General features: G+C 36.4%; 1 protein-coding gene across 1 annotated transcript; it reads left to right on the top strand.

The window, feature by feature from the left end:
• Positions 1 to 3,704: 3,704 nt before the first annotated feature.
• LOC145822602 (uncharacterized) lies at positions 3,705 to 5,096 on the top strand. Its single transcript, XM_082920020.1, has 2 exons — positions 3,705 to 4,181; positions 4,362 to 5,096. Exons 1-2 carry the CDS (start codon positions 3,705 to 3,707, stop codon positions 5,094 to 5,096), a joined length of 1,212 nt encoding a protein of 403 aa, XP_082776146.1.
• The last annotated feature ends 15,609 nt before the right edge of the window (positions 5,097 to 20,705 follow it).

Genomic DNA, 20,705 nt, shown 5'->3' with positions numbered 1-20,705 from the left:
TTGTTCTTTATGATTTGGCCACTTTTTAAAATTTCTTAAACAAAATTTTCAAATTTTTTATTTGTAAAAAATTAAAAACATTTAATTGATTGCCCATCAATAAATAAAATTTTAAATAATGAACACTATTCCATAATTTATGGATTTAAAAAAAAATTAGCAACCATAGATGGAATAAGAAAACCTAAAATCACGCATTTTTTTTATTTTTCATTTTTAACTCTTTAAAACTCTAACGGCGCCTTTTTATTTCCACAACATTGTCTTTTCATATTTACAAAAGAAAAAAAAAAAATAGACCGGAGTTGCATAATGGTCAGTGGAGGAAGTGAGCATGGCAACAACAAGGGCGATGATAAGGTCGGCCAGAGCATTGTTTGGGTAGATTTTGAAAAGGTAAATATTAAAAGAATAGTAGATAGTTTGGGTGATGAATTGATTTAGAAAACTAATGTGTGGTTGAGATTAAGTGTGAATTTTACTATATAAAAATTGAATATGAATCATATATTATTTTTTATATATAATTTTAGGTACTTTTGTATAACTATAAAAAATTATTGTGATCACATGTTACTTATCGTTTGATATATTATTGTCGTATTATCGTAATGAATTTTATTATTAATGTCTATTATCAATGCAGTGGTGAGACGTGACATGATAAATAAAAATATGTTTTGTTATTATTATTATTGATAATATATTTCTTTATTTACCTTTTTTACAATGTTCAAAAAATTAATTTATGTTTATTGTTAGTTTTTGTAGATGAGAAGTCAAAAATAAATTTTAACCAAATTCAAGTTATAACTAATTTGAGATTGAAAAGAAAATTTGAAAAGAAATTATAATTATATGTACTTTTAAAATATTTTTAAAAAAATACAAGGAAAAATTGGAATTATAAATTAAAATTATCAAACAACCTAATTCTATGAAAAAATTTAAATGAAAAATTAATCAAATTTAAATTTATAATTATTAAATATTTTTAATAAACCATTAATTTTTTATTCAGATTTTAACTTGATCTGGTCTTAAATAGTTTTTCAACTATAAATATATCTTAATATTGATACAATCAATATTAGGCATATTTTAAGAAGGGTAAATTATATTGAAAGTCCCTGCATTTTGTCTCTTGTGTCAATTTGGTCTCTGTAATTTTAATTAGTTTGATTTTTACCCCTAATTTTAAATTTTGTATTAATTTGGTCCAATTGATAATGCCGGTTAAGATTTTTGAAAGAAAATAGTTATTGAGTTGATTGAGATTAACTTATTGAGTCGAACAAGTTTATAATTTTGTCTATAAAAGTATAACAAATGCTACCCTTGTGTGTGTTTTCAATTAAAAAAAAAAATAGCAATTATAACAATTGGAGCAAATTGAGACAAAATTATAAATTTGGGGTCAAAATTGAGCAAATTAAAATTGCAAGGACAAAAATAACACAAGAGTTAAAATATAGGGATTACCAACGTCATTTATGCTTTTAAGAATAAGTACATAATTTCTTAATTAATTTTGAAATTGTTAATAAATATACCAAACAAATATGTACATATTTCCTATTTTTGTTATAATTTTTTAAATATATATATATATATATATTTACTAATTAAAAATTAAATAAATAGGTAGGTCTACTAACTCATGGATTGGACATGAACTAAATGATTCCTAACTAGGCTCAAATCAACCAAAAAAAAAAAAAATCGACTTGAACTAAATTTTCTTGGCTACTTTTAGTGTTTAATCCAATATTAGAACCCTGAAATTAGCTCATATCAGTCACGAACTGATAAACTATGATATAATTTAAATATAAAATTTAAATTTATTAAGACTAGGACATGACCTACAATTTAAGGTGGCTTTATCTTAAATAATTTTTTTATACATAAATATATATAACACTATTCATTTAATTGTTTTAAACATAAATATATAGTTTTTTTTTTTAAAACTATAGTTCAAACTTTTTAATAAGTATGCATAAAATAAGTCCATATTGCTTATTTTTGTTATAAAAAAATATTTACAAATATTTATTTACTAATTTAATAAATGGATAAGTCAAATAATTCATATAAGTCACTACAACAAAAATAGTCTTTAGAGACGAAAACTAATGACGAAATTTTTTTTTGGTCACGAAATACATATCTTTTAATGATGAAAATCATATTTCGTCTCCAAATGTACCATTTTTGGAGACAAAAATAAAATTTCGTCACCAATCTAAATCATAATAAAAAAATTAGGTGACGAAATTATTTTTCGTCATTATTTATATTTTTTTTGTCACCAAATATTTTCCCGCTAATATTGTCGGAGGGTGCCAAAATTTTGAGACTTTTGGTGACGAAAAAATTGGTCACCAATTATAAAATTACTAATGACGAATATAATTTTGTCACCAATAATTTTTAATATTTTAATATCATTTAGTGACAAAACGATTTTTGTGGCCAATATTTTTATCTTTGGTGAAGAAATAATTTTGTCACCAATAAATAATTTAGTCACTAAATATTTTAGGGGGGAAATAAAAATGTTTTGGCACCTCAAACACACACAATAATTTCTCGGTTCAAACCTATTTCACACACACACAGCTCACTCTCCTCGTCGATTCAGATACACAGATTCATCGCCGATCGGCTCACTCTCCTCACCGCCGTCACCCTCTCCTCACCGCCGCTGATCTGTTAGCTTCTCCTCTCCTCACCGCCCCTCGCTGCTGTGTCGATCTAGCCTCTCATTCCCTTGCCGATCTCATCTCCTCTTCTTACCGCCGCTAATCTGTTAGTCTCTCTCTCTCTCTCTCTCGTTGCTCTTTTCTCTCGATGCTCTCTCTTTCTCTCTTTTCTTTTGCTACTCTCTGTTCCGTACACATTATATTGTTATACATATAATATATATATATATATCCTGCTCTATTATCTATATATAATATATATCTGTTTGGGTGAATTTGTTATACATATTTTATTTATAATTAGATTTTGAATATAACTCAATAGTTGATTTGTTGTTCAGATTATTGAATATAACTCAATGTATATATAATATACATCATGTGCCATTATTTTATTTTTTTTAATGATTTGTTAAATATAACTCAATGGTTGAATATAACTCAATGTATATATAATAATATACATCATGTGCCATTATTATTATTATTTTTAATGATTTGTTGAATATAACTCAATAGTTGAATATAACTCAATGTATACACACAGATTCAAGTGCCATTATTTTTTTTTAATGATTTGTTGAATATAACTCAATGTATACACACAGATTCATGTGCCATTTTTTTTTAATGATTTGTTGATTATAACTCGATAGTTAAATATAACTCAATGTATACACACAGATTCATGTGCCATTATTTTTTATTTTTAATGATTTGTTGAATATAACTCAATGTATAATATACATCACGTGCCATTATTTTTTTTTTAACGATTTGTTGTTCATGGTGGTGTTAGAATGTTAAAATCAATAATGACCATTTTTGTTAGTTTTTATTCCTTACTTGCATATAACATTAGAACTTGTATAAGAATCTTCATTAAAGATCTGGACATATATTTGGTGAAGTTGTTATTGAATTTTTCAATTTAATTAGTTTATAAATACACAAGTCTACATTATATCGTTCCTAGTCTTTCATTTGTGATCAGACATGGATAAAAGTTGGATTGCCCTAGGTAGGACGGCTAATGGAAGGATGAGTAAACCATATAATGATGGGGTCAAGTTATTTCTTCAATTTGCAATGGGGGTTATAGACCAGAATGGTAATCTGTTGTGCCCATGTATAAAGTGTGTGAATGTTTGTAGACAAAATCTTCAAAATGTGGAAATTCATTTGCTCCAATATGGGATTATGCAAACTTACACTATATGGCACCAACACGGGGAACCCCGTGTTTCAAACGAGGCTTACCGTGATGATGAGATGCGACTTGATGGTGATGAAATTGTAGGTGGTATTGAAGCCTTAGTGGAAGATCGAATAAGAGGGGAATCGACTGATACAACCCAAGGGGAGGAAGTGAGAACTTTTGATCAATTGTTGACTGATACCAAGCGTGAGCTGTTCCCAAATTGTACAAATTATACTTTGTTGAAGTTTGTGATTGAGGTGCTTAATATGAAGGTAACAAATCATTAGAGCAATAAGTCAGTTGATATGATGCTAGAGTTTTTAAGTAGACTTTTACTGAAAGAAAATTTGGTTCCAAAGTCAACTTATGAAGCTAAGAAAATACTACGTGACTTGGGCTTGTCATATGAGCTCATTCATGCTTGCATAAATGATTGTGTATTATTTTGGAAGGAGAATGCAATACTAGATAAATGTCCGACTTGTAAGACATCTAGATACAAGATCAATTGTGGAAGGGGTAAGAAGATCCCTCATAAAGTATTGCGGTACTTTCTTTTGACACCAAGGTTGAAAAGATTGTACATGTCAAGGAAGAGGGTTGAGGACATGAGATGGTACAAAGACAAACGAGTGGACGACGAGATATTGAGGCATCCCGCTGACAGTGATGAGTGGAAGGAATTTGATGCACAACATCCCGAGTTTGCCTTGGAGCCTCGAAATGTGAGGCTAGGGTTGGCTGTTGATGGGTTTAACCCTTTTGGGAACATGAACAACTCTTATAGTTTGTGGTCCGTCATACTTATTCCATACAACTTCCCACCTTGGTTGGTTATGAAGGATCCATTTTCTTTGATGTCATTACTTATTCTTGGAGAATCGCAACTAGGGATTGATATTGACGTCTACATGCGACCATTGGTGGATGAGTTGAATGATTTATGGACAAATGGTGTATTGACTTACGACTCATCCACCAATGAGACTTTTCGAATGCATGCAGCTTTGTTATGGACAATACATGATTGGCCTGCATTTGGTGACATATCTGGGTGGAGAACAAAGGGTCATTATTTTTGTTACATTTGCAATGATGAACCATATTTTCAATCTCTGGGAAGTAAGACGGGGTACACTAACCATCGATGTTACTTACCTGAGGACCACCTAGAAAGGCGAAAATAGAACACCTCTCGCAGACTAGTGCAATCTCCTTGACCCTAGAGGAGTTGTCAGTGAAGGTGCTTCAGCCAAGGCCAGGTTATGTGAAAGGACTCGGTATGAGGCCTTTTTCTTCTGTGAATACAATTGTTGCACCTGCTGAAAATAGTGACTATGTTCAACGCCTCAAGCTGCAAATAGCACAATAAAATGAACAAATTGCAAGGTTTGAAAAGTCTGAGAAGAAACAAAGCAAGAAGATACAAAGTATCATCGAGTGTTTGAGGCAGAAAGGTATCACGGGAAATTTTGAGAGTGGGGAAAGTTCAGATTTTGATTGACAAGCTTCTTGGTTAGTATATTATGTTTCTATGCTAATTTAGTAGAAATTTCTTCTTCAACTAAGATAGTGAACTATGCACGTAAAAGCCTGAGAAACATCACAAACACTCAAATATGCACGTGGCTCCCAATTAGGAAACTACTTTGACATTTGCACTTTTCCAACATATAGGCATGAAACTAAGTCGAAAACTATTCCAACATGTAGGCATGGAACTAGTCGAGAAATGCATTTTTTCACACTTAAGCTTGAAAATAGGCTTTCGGGGGCCAAAATCGTGCAACAGCCACGAGACGGCCCAGGAAACACCTCAAACACCTTGGGATGGACCAATGTGAGTTGTGAAAACTTACGGAATTAGCACGAGACTCCCGGCTTGAAAACTAATTCCAAAAATGAACTTTTCCACACTTAAGCTTGAAAATAGGCCTTCGGGGGCCAAAATTGTGCAACAGCCACGAGACAGCCCAGGAAACACCTCAACGACCTCGGGACGGACCAATGTGAGTTGTGAAAACTTACAAAACTAGCACGGGACTCCCGGTTTGAAAACTAAGTCCAAAAATGCACTTTTCCACACTTAAGCTTGAAAATAGGCCTTCGGGGGCCAAAATCGTGCAACAGCCATGAGACGGCCCGGGAAACACCTCAAACATCTCGGGACGGACCAATGTGATTTGTGAAAAATTACGGAACTAGCACGGGACTCCCGGTTTGAAAACTAAGTCCAAAAATGCACTTTTCCACACTTAAGCTTAAAAATAGGCCTTCGGGGGCCAAAATCGTGCAACAGCCATGAGACGGCCTGGGGAACACCTCAAACACCTTGGGATGGACCAATGTGAGTTGTGGAAACTTATGGAACTAGCACGGGACTCCCGGTTTGAAAACTAAATCCAAAAATACACTTTTTCACACTTAAGCTTCAAAAATAGGTCTTCGGGGGCCAAAATCATGCAATAGCCACGAGACGGCCTGGGAAACATCTCAAACACCTCGGTATAGACAAATGTGAGTTGTAAAAACTTACGGAACTAGCACGGGACTCTCGGTTTGAAAACTAAGTCAAAAAATACACATTTTCACACTTAAGCTTAAAAATAGGCCTTCGGGGGCCAAAATCGTGCAACAGCCACGAGACGGCTCGGAAAACACCTCAAATACCTCGGGACGGACCAATGTGAGTTGTGAAAACTTACGGAACTAGCACGGGACTCCTGATTTGAAAACTAAGTCCAAAAATGCACTTTTTCACACTTAAGCTTGAAAATAGGCCTTCGCGGGGCCAAAATCGTGCAACAGCCACGAGATGGCCCGGGAAACACCTCAAACACCTCGGGATGGACCAATGTGAGTTGTGAAAACTTACAGAACTAGCACGGGACTCCCGGTTTGAAAACTAAGTCCAAAAATGCGTGTTAAATTGTATATGTTATGGATAAGATAATAATTGTCTAACCGACTCTTTTTTTTTTTTTTTGTGTATCATTTTTTTGTAGATTCGAGATTTGATATGGACGTGTTTGGTAATTTGGAGGGCCGATGGTAGCTCATTTTGTGTTTTTGTTCATATTACCTTACATGTATTTTGGTTGTATTGTAAATTTTATATTTTTGTTAGTATTACAGGGCATATTTGGTAATCCGTCCTTGATATTTTATTTTTGTTGATATTAGTAGACATGTTTTTTGTTGGATATTAGGAGATGTGTTTGGTAATCTGCATATGGTTGATATTATATTTTTGTGGATATTAGTAGACGTTTTTTGTGGATATTAGGAGACATGTTTATAATCCGCATACAGTTCATATTGTATTTTTGTGGATAGTGCTAAAATTCGATTGTGATGTTTATGAAAATGAACAGATTTTTGTATTGATTTGTAATAGATATTTTATCAACAGGTTATTGAAATACGCAGGGAATTGTTACTGAAAAGAAAAAATTTCGGAAGAAAATAGCACCCCTATTTTCAAAATTTTTAATTTTTATTAGTGACGAAATAAAAAATGTCACTATTAGTTTTCAAAAAACATGACGAATAATTTTTTCACTAATGATATAGTACAAAACAAATAATTTCGTTACATTTGCTAAATATTTTGTTGCTAAATTGAAATATTTTGTGACAAAATGTTTTTTGTCATTGAATAATTTTCTTTTTTGCTCATTTTAGTGACGAATTTTTTTGTCACCTTAATCCATATCATTGGTGAGGAAAACTTTCGTCACTAAAATATATTTGGTGACGAAATATTTCGTCGCAAAAAATAATTAAAGTAAAATATTATTTAGTTTTGGTGACGAAATCGGTGTTTTAGAGGACGAAAAATTCAACATTTGGAGACGAAACATTTCGTCGCCAAAAATGAAAAATAGGTGACGAAACTATTTTTCGTCACCAAGTACTTTTTGTGACGACGTATAGGCCACGAACGTGGTGACAAATTTTTTTCGTCACAGATCACTTTAGTGACAAAATTTTGATGTTTGAAGACAAAATCAGTCTGTCACCATAGGCCTTTTTTGTTGTAGTGAGTTAGAAACAGAACAAGATAATTTTTAATGATTAAGTGAAGGATAAATTGGTGTAAATCTAATATTAAGCCCAAATTTAATATCACAAGTGAATCCTAATTCATTTTTACGTAAATCTTATAACATAAGACAAATTATAATTTTTAGACTTCACAAAACATGAAAAAAATTACTATATTGACAAATGTAATTTACCACTACCATATGATAAATTAAATTTACGAAACTCATAAAACAAAAATGTATTTATATTTTATCATAAATATAATTCTTGTGATTTATTTTTTAATATTTGCCACTTGAATTATGACATATATTTGTAACGAAGAACTTAGAGCAAAAAATTAATGACATAAGAATATAAAAAAATTATTTTACATGTAACTGTGATAAAAATGAATAAAATTTAATTGATTCTAAATCATTTTTGCTAAATATTGTAGATAAATTTTTTAGATTTTTATTTAATTTAAAAATTAATTTTTGATTATTTATTTATGTTCGTGCATAGCATGGGTAATTATGCTAGTTTAGATATAATTAAAAATATTAGTACAGTTTTTTTTTGAAAAAAATTTAATAAATACAAAAAAAACTAATATACATATTTGAATTTTTTAATAATATATAATGAATTTTTACAAATTTTGTACGAGAAAAAAATTAATTAAAAATAAAAAATACGGATTGAAACTAAAAAAAGAATGTTTGGAAAGATGGCTAGATTAAAATAGTTTATTAAAAGACAAAATAAATTAAAATAGTCAATAAAATAAAATGTCATATCGAACCCATCGTCATTTTACTTTTTCTCCCACAATCATCAAATCAACTTTAAAAAAAAAAAAAAAAGCCAACCATCTTTCTAAATATAATTGTTTTGGCTAAGTTAAAATAGTCAAAAAAATCAAATAGCCAATTAAAATAATCTATTCCCACGGCTAAATTGAAGGCTCTGTTTGGTTTAGTTTTGGAATTATGATTGAAGTGTGCAGTTGTAATTTAAGTGTGGAATTATGAGTTGACTTTTGAAAAAAAAAAATTTGTTTAGTTATGAGTTTTGAAAAAAAAAATTTAAAAGAGTTTTGAAAAGAGTTTTTGAATTTTGAATTTTAAAAAAAGTTTCAAATTGTATTTTGAGTTTTGAGTTTTTGAATTTTGAGTTATTTTTTGAAATTTTTTGGATTTATTTTTTTAAAATATAAAATAATGTTTAAGAAAATTTTATTTTTTATTTTAAATATATAATTGTTATTTAAATATTTTTTAATTTTAAATACTTTATTTTATTTTGTAAATATTTTAATTTTTTAATATTTTAAACTCAAATCGTATCCAAACACATAATTCTAAACTCAATTCAAAAGTTATTTTTAAAAATCACAATCAAAACATATCTCAAAATTCAATTCAAAAGCTATTTTTAAAATTCATAACCAAACACAAACTCAAAGCTTATAATCGAACTCTTTTCAAAATTCTATTAAAAAAAATTCAAAAAAAAAAATTTATTTTTGTCGTTTAAAATTATTTTTATTTTATATTTTTTTGAAAAAATATTTTGTTTATTTTTATTTTTTCAAAAAATATTTTTTGTTATTTTTTTAAGTATTGACCAAATAATTTGTTATGATTTAGGTATATACTAGTGTATGCCCGTACCTGAATGTATAGTGTGAATAAAAATAAGTGAACAAAAAGGAGAAAAAAAAAAACAAATAGAGTGAAAAATAAAAATGGGAGAAAATAAAAAAATAAAAAGAAAAGAGGGAGGAGTCCTAGTAGGACAAAAATATGTTGAAAATTCAAAAATCATCCTGCTTTATTACAAAGATTCAACTCAATAAATTAATCTCAATCAATTCAATAACTATTTTCTTTCAAAAAAGTTGGCCGGGTTGGAAAAAAGATCAAATATTGAGTATTTTAAAGAGAGAATTGTATTGAATTTTTAATTTGATTGAGTTTTTAAAATTTTAGATTTATATTATTTTCGAATAAGGTGAGAGTGGGTTAAAGGTGGCTTACCATATTATTTTGAATTTTGAAATTCAAAATCATAGATAATTAGTGTCTTTATTTTTTTTTTATTTGAATCGTATAGATCGACATTATTTTTAGAAAGAATGAGGGTGACTTATCATATTGTTTTGAATATTAAAATTTAAAATTGTAGATAATTAGAACTTTTTTTGTTTATGGATTTTTGACTTAAGGAACTAACCGATAATTTTTTTTTTATTTTTTAAAAATTAACAAATTAACAAAATGAGTTTGGGCGTTTGAATCTTCCACAATCATTATTCTTAAAAAGATCATTTTTCTTGCATATATAGATTAGATACATCTAAAATAAATATAAAATATTAAAAAATTCACTAAAAAATACGGACTAAAACCTCCAAAATCAAACTAAATATTTTCATGCCTGTTTTTTCTTTTTCTTTTTTCTTTTCTAATAAATTTCTCTTCCTTTTTTTTCGTGTTCTGTGTTTTCACCCAACAAACCCTGCCCATTCCAGACAGATTGTTTTTGGACATGGTATATATACATATATATATATATATATATATATTTTTTGGGGGGGGGGGAATTACACCTAAGTGGTGTTAGGAACAAAATTTACAAAAAAAAAAAGGTGATAAATTATAGTGATTCCGGTTTCTCTTCCTTTGATTGTTGTATTCTGAACTTAGGTTCCGTGGAGTTGGTGGTTGTATATCTTGTTGTTATCCTTTAATTCCGTGTGTTTGAGTTTTAGGATGTATTGGGCGTGTTTCGAACAGGTTGGTTGAGCTTAAGTCCCATTCCTAGCTGCCCAGATTTTTCGTGGTCCACTCGAGCGGGTCCCTTTACGCTCAAGCGGAGTTTACACACTCCCAGCATTTTGTGTCTCTGCAAAACTTCTGCAAGTGCGTTTTTCACGCTCGAGCGATTTTCCTTACGCTCGAGCAGGTAGCGCTCGAGCGGGTATCTTGGCGCTCGAGCGGGTAGTTCATTGTCTATAAAAGTACTAGAAGGGGGAAATCTACGCTCGAGTGGCTTTCCCTTTGCGCTTGAGCGGGTGCGTTTTGCAGTTGTGCCTTGGCGTTCGAGCGGGCACCTTTGCGCTCGAGCGTGTCCAGTTTTTGTGTCTGACGCTCGAGCGTCCTATTCTCCGCTCGAGCGGGTCATACGTATATCAGTAGACAGCAGCGGGATTACACTTCACTTTTTCATCTCTTTCTTTTTCAAAAACCCTAGATCTGAGCTCTCTATCCCTCTAAACAACTTCTCTCTAGGGATTGATCTACTTCTAGTGAGTTTCTAACCTAGGCTCTTTGTAAGAAAGATCGAGGGTGTTCAGGACTTCCTTTTAATCTGAAAAATCTTGGATTTGGAGCACTTTGGATTTTGGTCATCTCCTCCATTTGAGCTCTTCATCTCGAGGTAGGGATAACTACTTATTCCTATGGTCTTTGACATAAACTATTGGTCTTTTTGATATAATGTTGAGTTGGGTGATTTTGGGTGCTAGGGTTTCAAAATGTATAAAAGAGGGGTTTTGTATTTTGAGCCTATATATGTATATTTGAGCCTAGAGATGAGAATATTGGTGTTGTTGATAATATTTGGACCTTTGGGTCAATATTGAGCTTAAAGGGAAATGCGCCATATTTTGGGTATATTTGGGTCATTTGTCACGCCCCCAAACCGCCCCTAGTAGTTTGGTGCCGTGATGGCCAATAATCCGAGATTACCGAAGGCCGACTTACAAGAGTCACACACAATCAGAGTATAAAATATGGGGCTTACAAGTGCGGAAGCAACATATATATATATACAGAATCTAAATAGCCCATGAGAGCCGTGCTTAAGTCCAATGAAATGACATACATTTTTACAAAGTCTTACAACTTAGATACAATAAGGAAATGAGATACAAAATACATCTTGACCAAAAGGCTTCTCAAGCCGACATATACAAGTGCACATGAAATATAAGCTAAGAAGCATAATCTTCAAGATGGTACAAAATGCTAATCCAAAACACGTCGGCAATGCACCCAAAAACACATCGGCTACACGTCTAGGCCTCATTGCCTTCTTGTTCATCACCTACATATATATAGAGAGGGTGAGCTTGGATACTCAGTGAATGATATTAGAAATAAAGGTTTTGCATGATTGATATCCAAGATTTCTTTCAAAACAATACATAGCATACTTTACAATCAAGGGGAAAAATCAAGTTCATTGCCGGCCTTTCAAGTTCCTTGGATGTTATTACATCTACATATTACAAGTGCGATGACATATGAAGACAAGAGTGCAGTTGCATTATAGTCCCCTGCAACTAAGGACTTTCAAGACAAGAGTGCAGTTGCATTATAGTCCCCTGCAACTAAGGACTTTCAAGACAAGAGTGCAGTTGCATTATAGTCCCCTGCAACTAAGGACTTTCAAGACAAGCCATCAAAACAAGATAGTGTTTGATATACAAATAGGGATAGTCATTCATGCTAAAATCAAATACTTTCTGTTGAAACCAAGTCAAAACGAGATTTATCAAAACAAGTATAACATAGCTTTATTAAAAATACCACTCACATAGTTCTTCAAACGTTGGGGTCGAGACAAGCCCAAGTCCTACAAACACATGGCAAAGCCTATTGAATGCACCTTCAACAAGTTTCGTATGTACACAAATAATTTCGGAAAACATGCTGGGCACCAACCAGGTCTAGGCCGAGGTTCCACACCTCCTCGCCGAGGTGTGTTCCCGAGGGCCTCATGCAAGGAAAAGAGGTCAGGAAACTCTGGGTTTCCCTCTACTGATGAACATGAAGAACATGAGTGTGAAAACATGAAAAATATGAATGTTCAATCACAATCTGTTATCACAAATCTGGGATTTTCATGCTACTAGTTTGAAAACATGGACCTGGGTACCCGTACTTGAAGTTCTTGCGGAAATAAACACAAAAACATGATTCTTTATGCAAGCTTTTCGGATCAAAACAAGACTTTTTCTTGAAGAACACATGAATGTCATTTTCTCTTTCTAAAATCGAACTTCAAAACAATGCATGGCTTACAAATCATATCCGATCATGCAATGCAATAACATGAACATAAAGAACATCATGAGCAGATCAAGAATCTAACCTTAGAACACGGATCTAACGGTTCGATCTCTAGGAATCAAGCTTGAAGATTTACTTTCTCACTCTAAAACTCCTTCTTCCTCCTAGAGTTTCTCTCTCTACAAGGCAAGGTTATGATTCCAAATGATAGTTTTCTTTACCCGGTTCTGGGGTTAACCCTCTGCTGAGACACGTGGCGGCGACTGGTTGGGTTTTCCCTGAAAAGGTGGCTGACAGACCAGACAAAGCATGGTGGAAGGGTGTTCAACAAGTAAAGCGGTATGGGCTCTCTGACGAGGCAATGACATCGGCTAATAACAAGGCGTATCTAACAAGCTACACGGAATGGCACTCCGGCAAGGGGCGACATCGGCTAACAAAAGGGACTTCGGCAACTAAGGTGACAATGACCTCGGCTAGGTAAGACAACGCTTGACTAAGCTGTGCCACATCTTGGCCTAGATGCGCTACACCTCGGTCTAGGTCATACCACTCCAGGACGAGATCACTTGGGTGCAAGGTAACATCTCGGCTAATGTGTCAAGGCAAGGACGGAGGTCAACAAGGGGTTCCAAGATATTTCTAGACTGAGGATGACCTCGGCTTGGAATAACATCGGCTTACATGACTCATTCAAGGCGCGACCTAAGTTTCACATCAAGGAAGGAACAAGACAAGCACACAACACTTAGACAAATCACAAGGCTTCAAAACAAGGCATGGATCTCACTCGCTAAAGCGAAGCAAGTCACAAACATACACACGCAAGCTTAACAAGCCATAATCATACAGATGCTCATGAACATGACGAAGACATAAAATGTGGGTTCCTACAGTCTACCCTCCTTAAAGAAGTTTGGTCCCCAAACTTAAGTTACCTTATCCTACGAATAACTCCGGGTATCGGATTTTCATCTCCTCTTCCTTTTCCCATGTGGCCTCCTCGCCATAATGCTTCTCCCATTCGATTTTTACCATTGATATCGACTTGTTTCTTAACTGCCTCACTTGTCTGTCGATAATTCTCATCGGCTTCTCTTCGTAGCCCAGGTCTTCATTAACTACAACCCCGGAGTAATCTATTACATGCAGTGGGTCTCGGATATATTTTCTCAGCATTGAAACATGGAACACGCTGTGGACTTGGCTTAAATCTGGCGGCAAAGCGAGTCTGTAAGCAACGGTGTTAACTTTCTCAAGAATTTCAAACGGCCCAATATATCGGGGTGCAAGTTTACCCTTCTTCCCAAATCTCGAAACTCCTGTCATCGGCGAGACCTTCAAAAACACATGATCCCCAATTTCAAATTCTAACTCCCTCCTTCTTTGGTCGGCATAACATTTCTGTCGACTCTGTGCGGTTTTAATCCTCTGCTGAATGAGTTTGATCTTTTCAGTTGTCATCTGAATCAACTCGGGGCCAATTAGAGCCTTGTCTCCTACTTCAGTCCAACATATCGGCGATCTGCACTCCCTTCCATACAAAGCTTCATACGGCGCCATGCCTATGCTGGCTTGATAACTGTTGTTGTACGCGAACTCTACTAATGGCAAATGCGATTCCCAACTTCCCTGGAAATCCAACACGCACAGTCTGAGCATGTCTTCGAGTGTCTGAATCGTTCTTTCTGTCTGCCCGTCGGTCTGGGGGTGAAAGGCTGTGCTAAATCTCAATTCAGTTCCCAAGGCTCCTTGTAGACTCTGCCAAAATCTAGAAACGAACTTTGGATCTCGGTCTGACACAATGGACATCGGCACACCATGAAGCCTAACGATCTCATTCATGTACAACTCGGCAAGTCGGTCGGCATTGAATGTAGTCTTGACAGGCAAGAAGTGAGCTGACTTAGTAAACCTGTCGACTATAACCCAAATGGAATTCATACCTCTTTGCGTCCTCGGCAAACCCACTACGAAATCCATGGAGATGTGCTCCCATTTCCACTCAGGAATTGACAAGGGTTGAAGAAGTTCTGCCGGTCTCTGGTGTTCTGCCTTCACTTGCTGACAACACAGACACTGAAATACAAACTCGGCTATCTCTCTTTTCATGTTTGGCCACCAGAAGGTCCGCTTTACGTCCTGATACATCTTGGTGCTCCCTGGATGAATGGCAAACTTGGAACTATGGGCCTCTTGCAAAATCTTCCTCTTTAACTCTGGTACGTCGGCCACGCACAATCTTCCTTCAAACTTAAGCACTTGATTCTCCATGGTGTATCCCGGCCTCGGCTTGGTGACGAGTTCATCAATTACTTTCTTGAGGAATTTATCCTCCCTCTGTCTGGTCTTCGCTTCCTCAATAATGGTCGGTTCCACCGAAACCGCTGTCAGGCACGCCAAACTTCCAACTAACTTCCTGCTCAATGCGTCGGCTACGGAATTTGCCTTACCTGGGTGATACTGAATCTGCATGTCATAATCCTTCAGTAGCTCGAGCCATCTTCTCTGCCTCATATTTAACTCTTTCTGAGTGAACAAGTACTTCAGACTCTTGTGGTCGGTGAAAACTTGGCAAGATGTTCCATACAAGTGATGACGCCATATCTTCAAAGCAAAAACCACGGCAGCTAGCTCCAGATCATGGGTAGGATAATTCTTTTCATTGGGCTTCAACTGACGAGACGCGTACGCTATGACTTTACCTCCTTGCATTAACACGCAACCCAGACCCTTATGTGAAGCATCACTGTAAATCTGAAATTCCTCATTAGCCGATGGTAGTACGAGAACTGGTGCTGTAACTAACCTCGTCTTCAGCTCCTGGAAGGCTGATTCTCTTTCATTGGTCCATTCATAAGCTGCTCCCTTCTTAGTTAGTTGTGTCAATGGCACTGCAATCCTCGAGAAATCTTTCACAAACTTTCTGTAATAACCTGTCAAACCCAGAAAACTACGAACCTCGGACACGTTGGTCGGCGTCGGCCAATTCACAACGGCTTCAATCTTACTGGGGTCAACTGATATACCATCTTCATTAATCACATGCCCTAGAAATGAAATGCTGGAAAGCCAAAACTCGCATTTACTCAACTTGGCGTACAACTTCTTATCTCTCAAGGTCTGCAGGGCAAGTCTCAGATGATTCTCGTGCTCGCTCGTACTCCCGGAATAGATCAATATGTCGTCGATAAAAATAATGACAAACTCATCTAGGTACGGCTTAAAGACTCTGTTCATTAAGTCCATGAATGCTGCTAGGGCGTTGGTTACTCCGAATGGCATTACCAAAAATTCATAGTGGACATATCTCGTCCGAAAAGCAGTTTTCTCGATGTCCTCGGCTTTAACCTTCAACTGGTGGTAGCCTGACCTAAGGTCAATCTTGGAAAAGACTCGTGCTCCTCGTAGTTGATCAAGCAAATCATCGATTCTAGGCAATGGGTACTTGTTCTTAATGGTCACCTTATTAAGTTCTCTGTAGTCAATGTAAAGACGAAGTGTGCCATCCTTTTTCTTAACAAATAGAACGGGTGCTCCCCACGGTGAAGTGCTCGGCCTAACAAATCCTTTGTCCAACAATTCTTGTAATTGCGATTTCAGTTCTCTAAGTTCGGCTGGGGCCATTCTGTAGGGTGTTTTGGAGATGGGTTGTGTTCCTGACAGGATGTCCACAGTAAACTCTATTTCTCTATCGACAAGGTGGCCAGGCAACTCATTCGGGAAGACATCAGGGAATTCCTCAACAATGGGTATGTCGGCTAACTCAACACTTCCATTCAAATCACTTAGTATACTGCACAAATAACCCTGACATCCTTTTTGGATCAACTTGTAGGCCTTCATGGATGAGATTAAGTAAGGTGGGGGTACTACTCCTTTACCTTGGAAAATGACCTCAGCTTGACTTGGGGTCTTCAATGTGACGCTCTTAGTAACACAATTAATGGATGCATGGTTTGCTACTAACCAATCCATTCCCAATATGACATCGAAGTGGGTCATGCTTAATGGCATCAAATCAACTAACAACTCTACACTCTCAATCATAACAAGACACGCCCTATAAATGGATGTAACAATCATATTTCTCCCAGATGGAGTAGACACAGATAATACGTAATCAAGGGGTTCTAATTCTCTACTCAACTTCTCGGCGAATATAGTGGACACAAATGAATGCGTAGAACCCGAATCAATCAATACGTATGCATCTTGAGAGCAAATTGAAAGGGTACCTGACACTACCGCCTCGGCATTCTGGGCGTCTCCGGGTACCAATGCAAAAACTCTGCCTTGCCTTGCCTGTATTCTCCCGACGTTGTTGTTCTGTGCAGGGCCCGAGGTGCTTCCATTCCTCTTTCCGTCGTCAGTCCCTGCCTTCGGGCAGTCCTTCACACGATGACCTATCTCGCCGCACTCATAGCAAGCTCCTGTTGCCCAACGACAAACCCCGAAATGTAGCTTTCCACAACTCGCGCACACCGGCTTGGCGTTACCTTCTTGATTTGAGTTGCTGGAACTGTCTGTGCTCATTCTCTTCTTAGCATTGAACGGAACTCGGCGATTATCATAATTCTGTCTCTTCCTCTGACCCTCACCTGAACTCTGGTATCGGTTCAAATTAGCTTCAGCCAGGATGGCCTTGTCCAGTACTCCGGCGTATGTCGGCATGTTGAGCATATTGACCCGATCTTGTATCGGTCCACGCAACCCACTTTCGAACTTCCTCGCCTTTCGGTATTCGTCGTCAACCATATGAGGCGCATATCTCGCCAGCTCAGTAAAGGCACGATCGTATTCTGCGACTGTCTTGTTCCCTTGCATCAGATTCTGAAACTCCGTGGTCTTTCGGTCTCAGACGCTAAGGGGGAAATGCTTGTTGTAGAACAACTCCAAAAATTTTGCCCAAGTCAAACCCGGATTGCTTTCTCGGACCATCATCCACCACCTACGAGCATCGTAGTCTAATGTGAATGCTGCCAGAGATACCTTCTGGGTGTCTGTACTGGGGAAGATCTCAAACAACTTCTCCATCTCTAAAACCCATGCCTCGGCTTTCATTGGTTCTATACCTCCTTGAAATCTCGGCGGTTTCATTTTCTTGAACTCTCTGATTAGGGTTATCGTGTCGTTCCCGTACAAAGCCTGCTGTAGAGGCGCTTGTGGCACTGGAGGGGGTGAAGCTGTATAACGGCCATTCGTCTGCTCGGCCTGCGTGGAAGTCGTACCAGTATCCTGTGGCCTAGGTTGTCTCTGCTCACGAACCAAGCCTTCGACTAACCTTTCCAATCTCTCCAATCTATCTTCTGAACGATCTCGGCCAACTGAAGGTCTACCTTTCCTCATGATGCTAGGAGAATGCAAGATGAGACTTTAAAATAACTGAACAGATAATACGTATACAAGTAACAAATGTCTATGCCGAAATGATGCACACGTAGTCAAGTAGCAAGTAATATGATGCAATCCTAACATCATTCTAAGGAAAATCCTATGCTCTTTAGGACTCAAGGTGGGTGGTTAACGTACTATAAGGATCTCGTGCTCTGATACCATTCTGTCACGCCCCCACCGCCCCTAGTAGTTTGGTGCCGTGATGGCCAGTAATCCGAGATTACCGTAGGCCGACTTACAAGAGTCACACACAATCAGAGTATAAAATATGGGGCTTACAAGTGCGGAAGCAACATATATATATATATATATATATATATATACAGAATCTAAATAGCCCATGAGAGCCGTGCTTAAGTCCAATGAAATGACATACATTTTTACAAAGTCTTACAACTTAGATACAATAAGGAAATGAGATACAAAATACATCTTGACCAAAAGGCTTCTCAAGCCGACATATACAAGTGCACATGAAATATAAGCTAAGAAGCATAATCTTCAAGATGGTACAAAATGCTAATCCAAAACACGTCGGCAATGCACCCAAAAACACATCGGCTACACGTCTAGGCCTCATTGCCTTCTTGTTCATCACCTACATATATATAGAGAGGGTGAGCTTGGATACTCAGTGAATGATATTAGAAATAAAGGTTTTGCATGATTGATATCCAAGATTTCTTTCAAAACAATACATAGCATACTTTACAATCAAGGGGAAAAATCAAGTTCATTGCCGGCCTTTCAAGTTCCTTGGATGTTATTACATCTACATATTACAAGTGCGATGACATATGAAGACAAGAGTGCAGTTGCATTATAGTCCCCTGCAACTAAGGACTTTCAAGACAAGAGTGCAGTTGCATTATAGTCCCCTGCAACTAAGGACTTTCAAGACAAGAGTGCAGTTGCATTATAGTCCCCTGCAACTAAGGACTTTCAAGACAAGCCATCAAAACAAGATAGTGTTTGATATACAAATAGGGATAGTCATTCATGCTAAAATCAAATACTTTCTGTCAAAACCAAGTCAAAACGAGATTTATCAAAACAAGTATAACATAGCTTTATTAAAAATACCACTCACATAGTTCTTCAAATGTCGGGGTTGAGACAAGCCCAAGTCCTACAAACACATGGCAAAGCCTATTGAATGCACCTTCAACAAGTTTCGTATGTACACAAATAATTTCGGAAAACATGCTGGGCACCAACCAGGTCTAGGCCGAGGTTCCACACCTCCTCGCCGAGGTGTGTTCCCGAGGGCCTCATGCAAGGAAAAGAGGTCGGGAAACTCTGGGTTTCCCTCTGTTGATGAACATGAAGAACATGAGTGTGAAAACATGAAAAATATGAATGTTCAATCACAATCTGTTATCACAAATCTGGGATTTTCATGCTACTAGTTTGAAAACATGGACCTGGGTACCCGTACTTGAAGTTCTTGCGGAAATAAACACAAAAACATGATTCTTTATGCAAGCTTTTCGGATCAAAACAAGACTTTTTCTTGAAGAACACATGAATGTCATTTTCTCTTTCTAAAACCGAACTTCAAAACAATGCATGGCTTACAAATCATATCCGATCATGCAATGCAATAACATGAACATAAAGAACATCATGAGCAGATCAAGAATCTAACCTTAGAACACGGATCTAACGGTTCGATCTCTAGGAATCAAGCTTGAAGATTTACTTTCTCACTCTAAAACTCCTTCTTCCTCCTAGAGTTTCTCTCTCTACAAGGCAAGGTTATGATTCCAAATGATAGTTTTCTTTACCCGGTTCTGGGGTTAACCCTCTGCTGAGACACGTGGCGGCGACTGGTTGGGTTTTCCCTGAAAAGGTGGCTGACAGACCAGACAAAGCATGGTGGAAGGGTGTTCAACAAGTAAAGCAGTATGGGCTCTCTGACGAGGCAATGACATCGGCTAATAACAAGGCGTATCTAACAAGCTACACGGAATGGCACTCAGGCAAGGGGCGACATCGGCTAACAAAAGGGACTTCGGCAACTAAGGTGACAATGACCTCGGCTAGGTAGGACAACGCTTGACTAAGCTGTGCCACATCTTGGCCTAGATGCGCCACACCTTGGTCTAGGTCATACCACTCCAGGACGAGATCACTTGGGTGCAAGGTAACATCTCGGCTAATGTGTCAAGGCAAGGACGGAGGTCAACAAGGGGTTCCAAGATATTTCTAGACTGAGGATGACCTCGGCTTGGAATAACATCGGCTTACATGACTCATTCAAGGCGCGACCTAAGTTTCACATCA

The sequence above is a fragment of the Camellia sinensis genome, chromosome 1 (genome assembly GCF_055761805.1).
Source record: "Camellia sinensis isolate YWXY chromosome 1, ASM5576180v1, whole genome shotgun sequence".
NCBI classification, from domain to species: domain Eukaryota; kingdom Viridiplantae; phylum Streptophyta; class Magnoliopsida; order Ericales; family Theaceae; genus Camellia; species Camellia sinensis.
The sequence above is the reverse complement of the archived record's forward strand: the minus strand, read 5'-3'. Positions and strand labels throughout refer to the sequence as shown.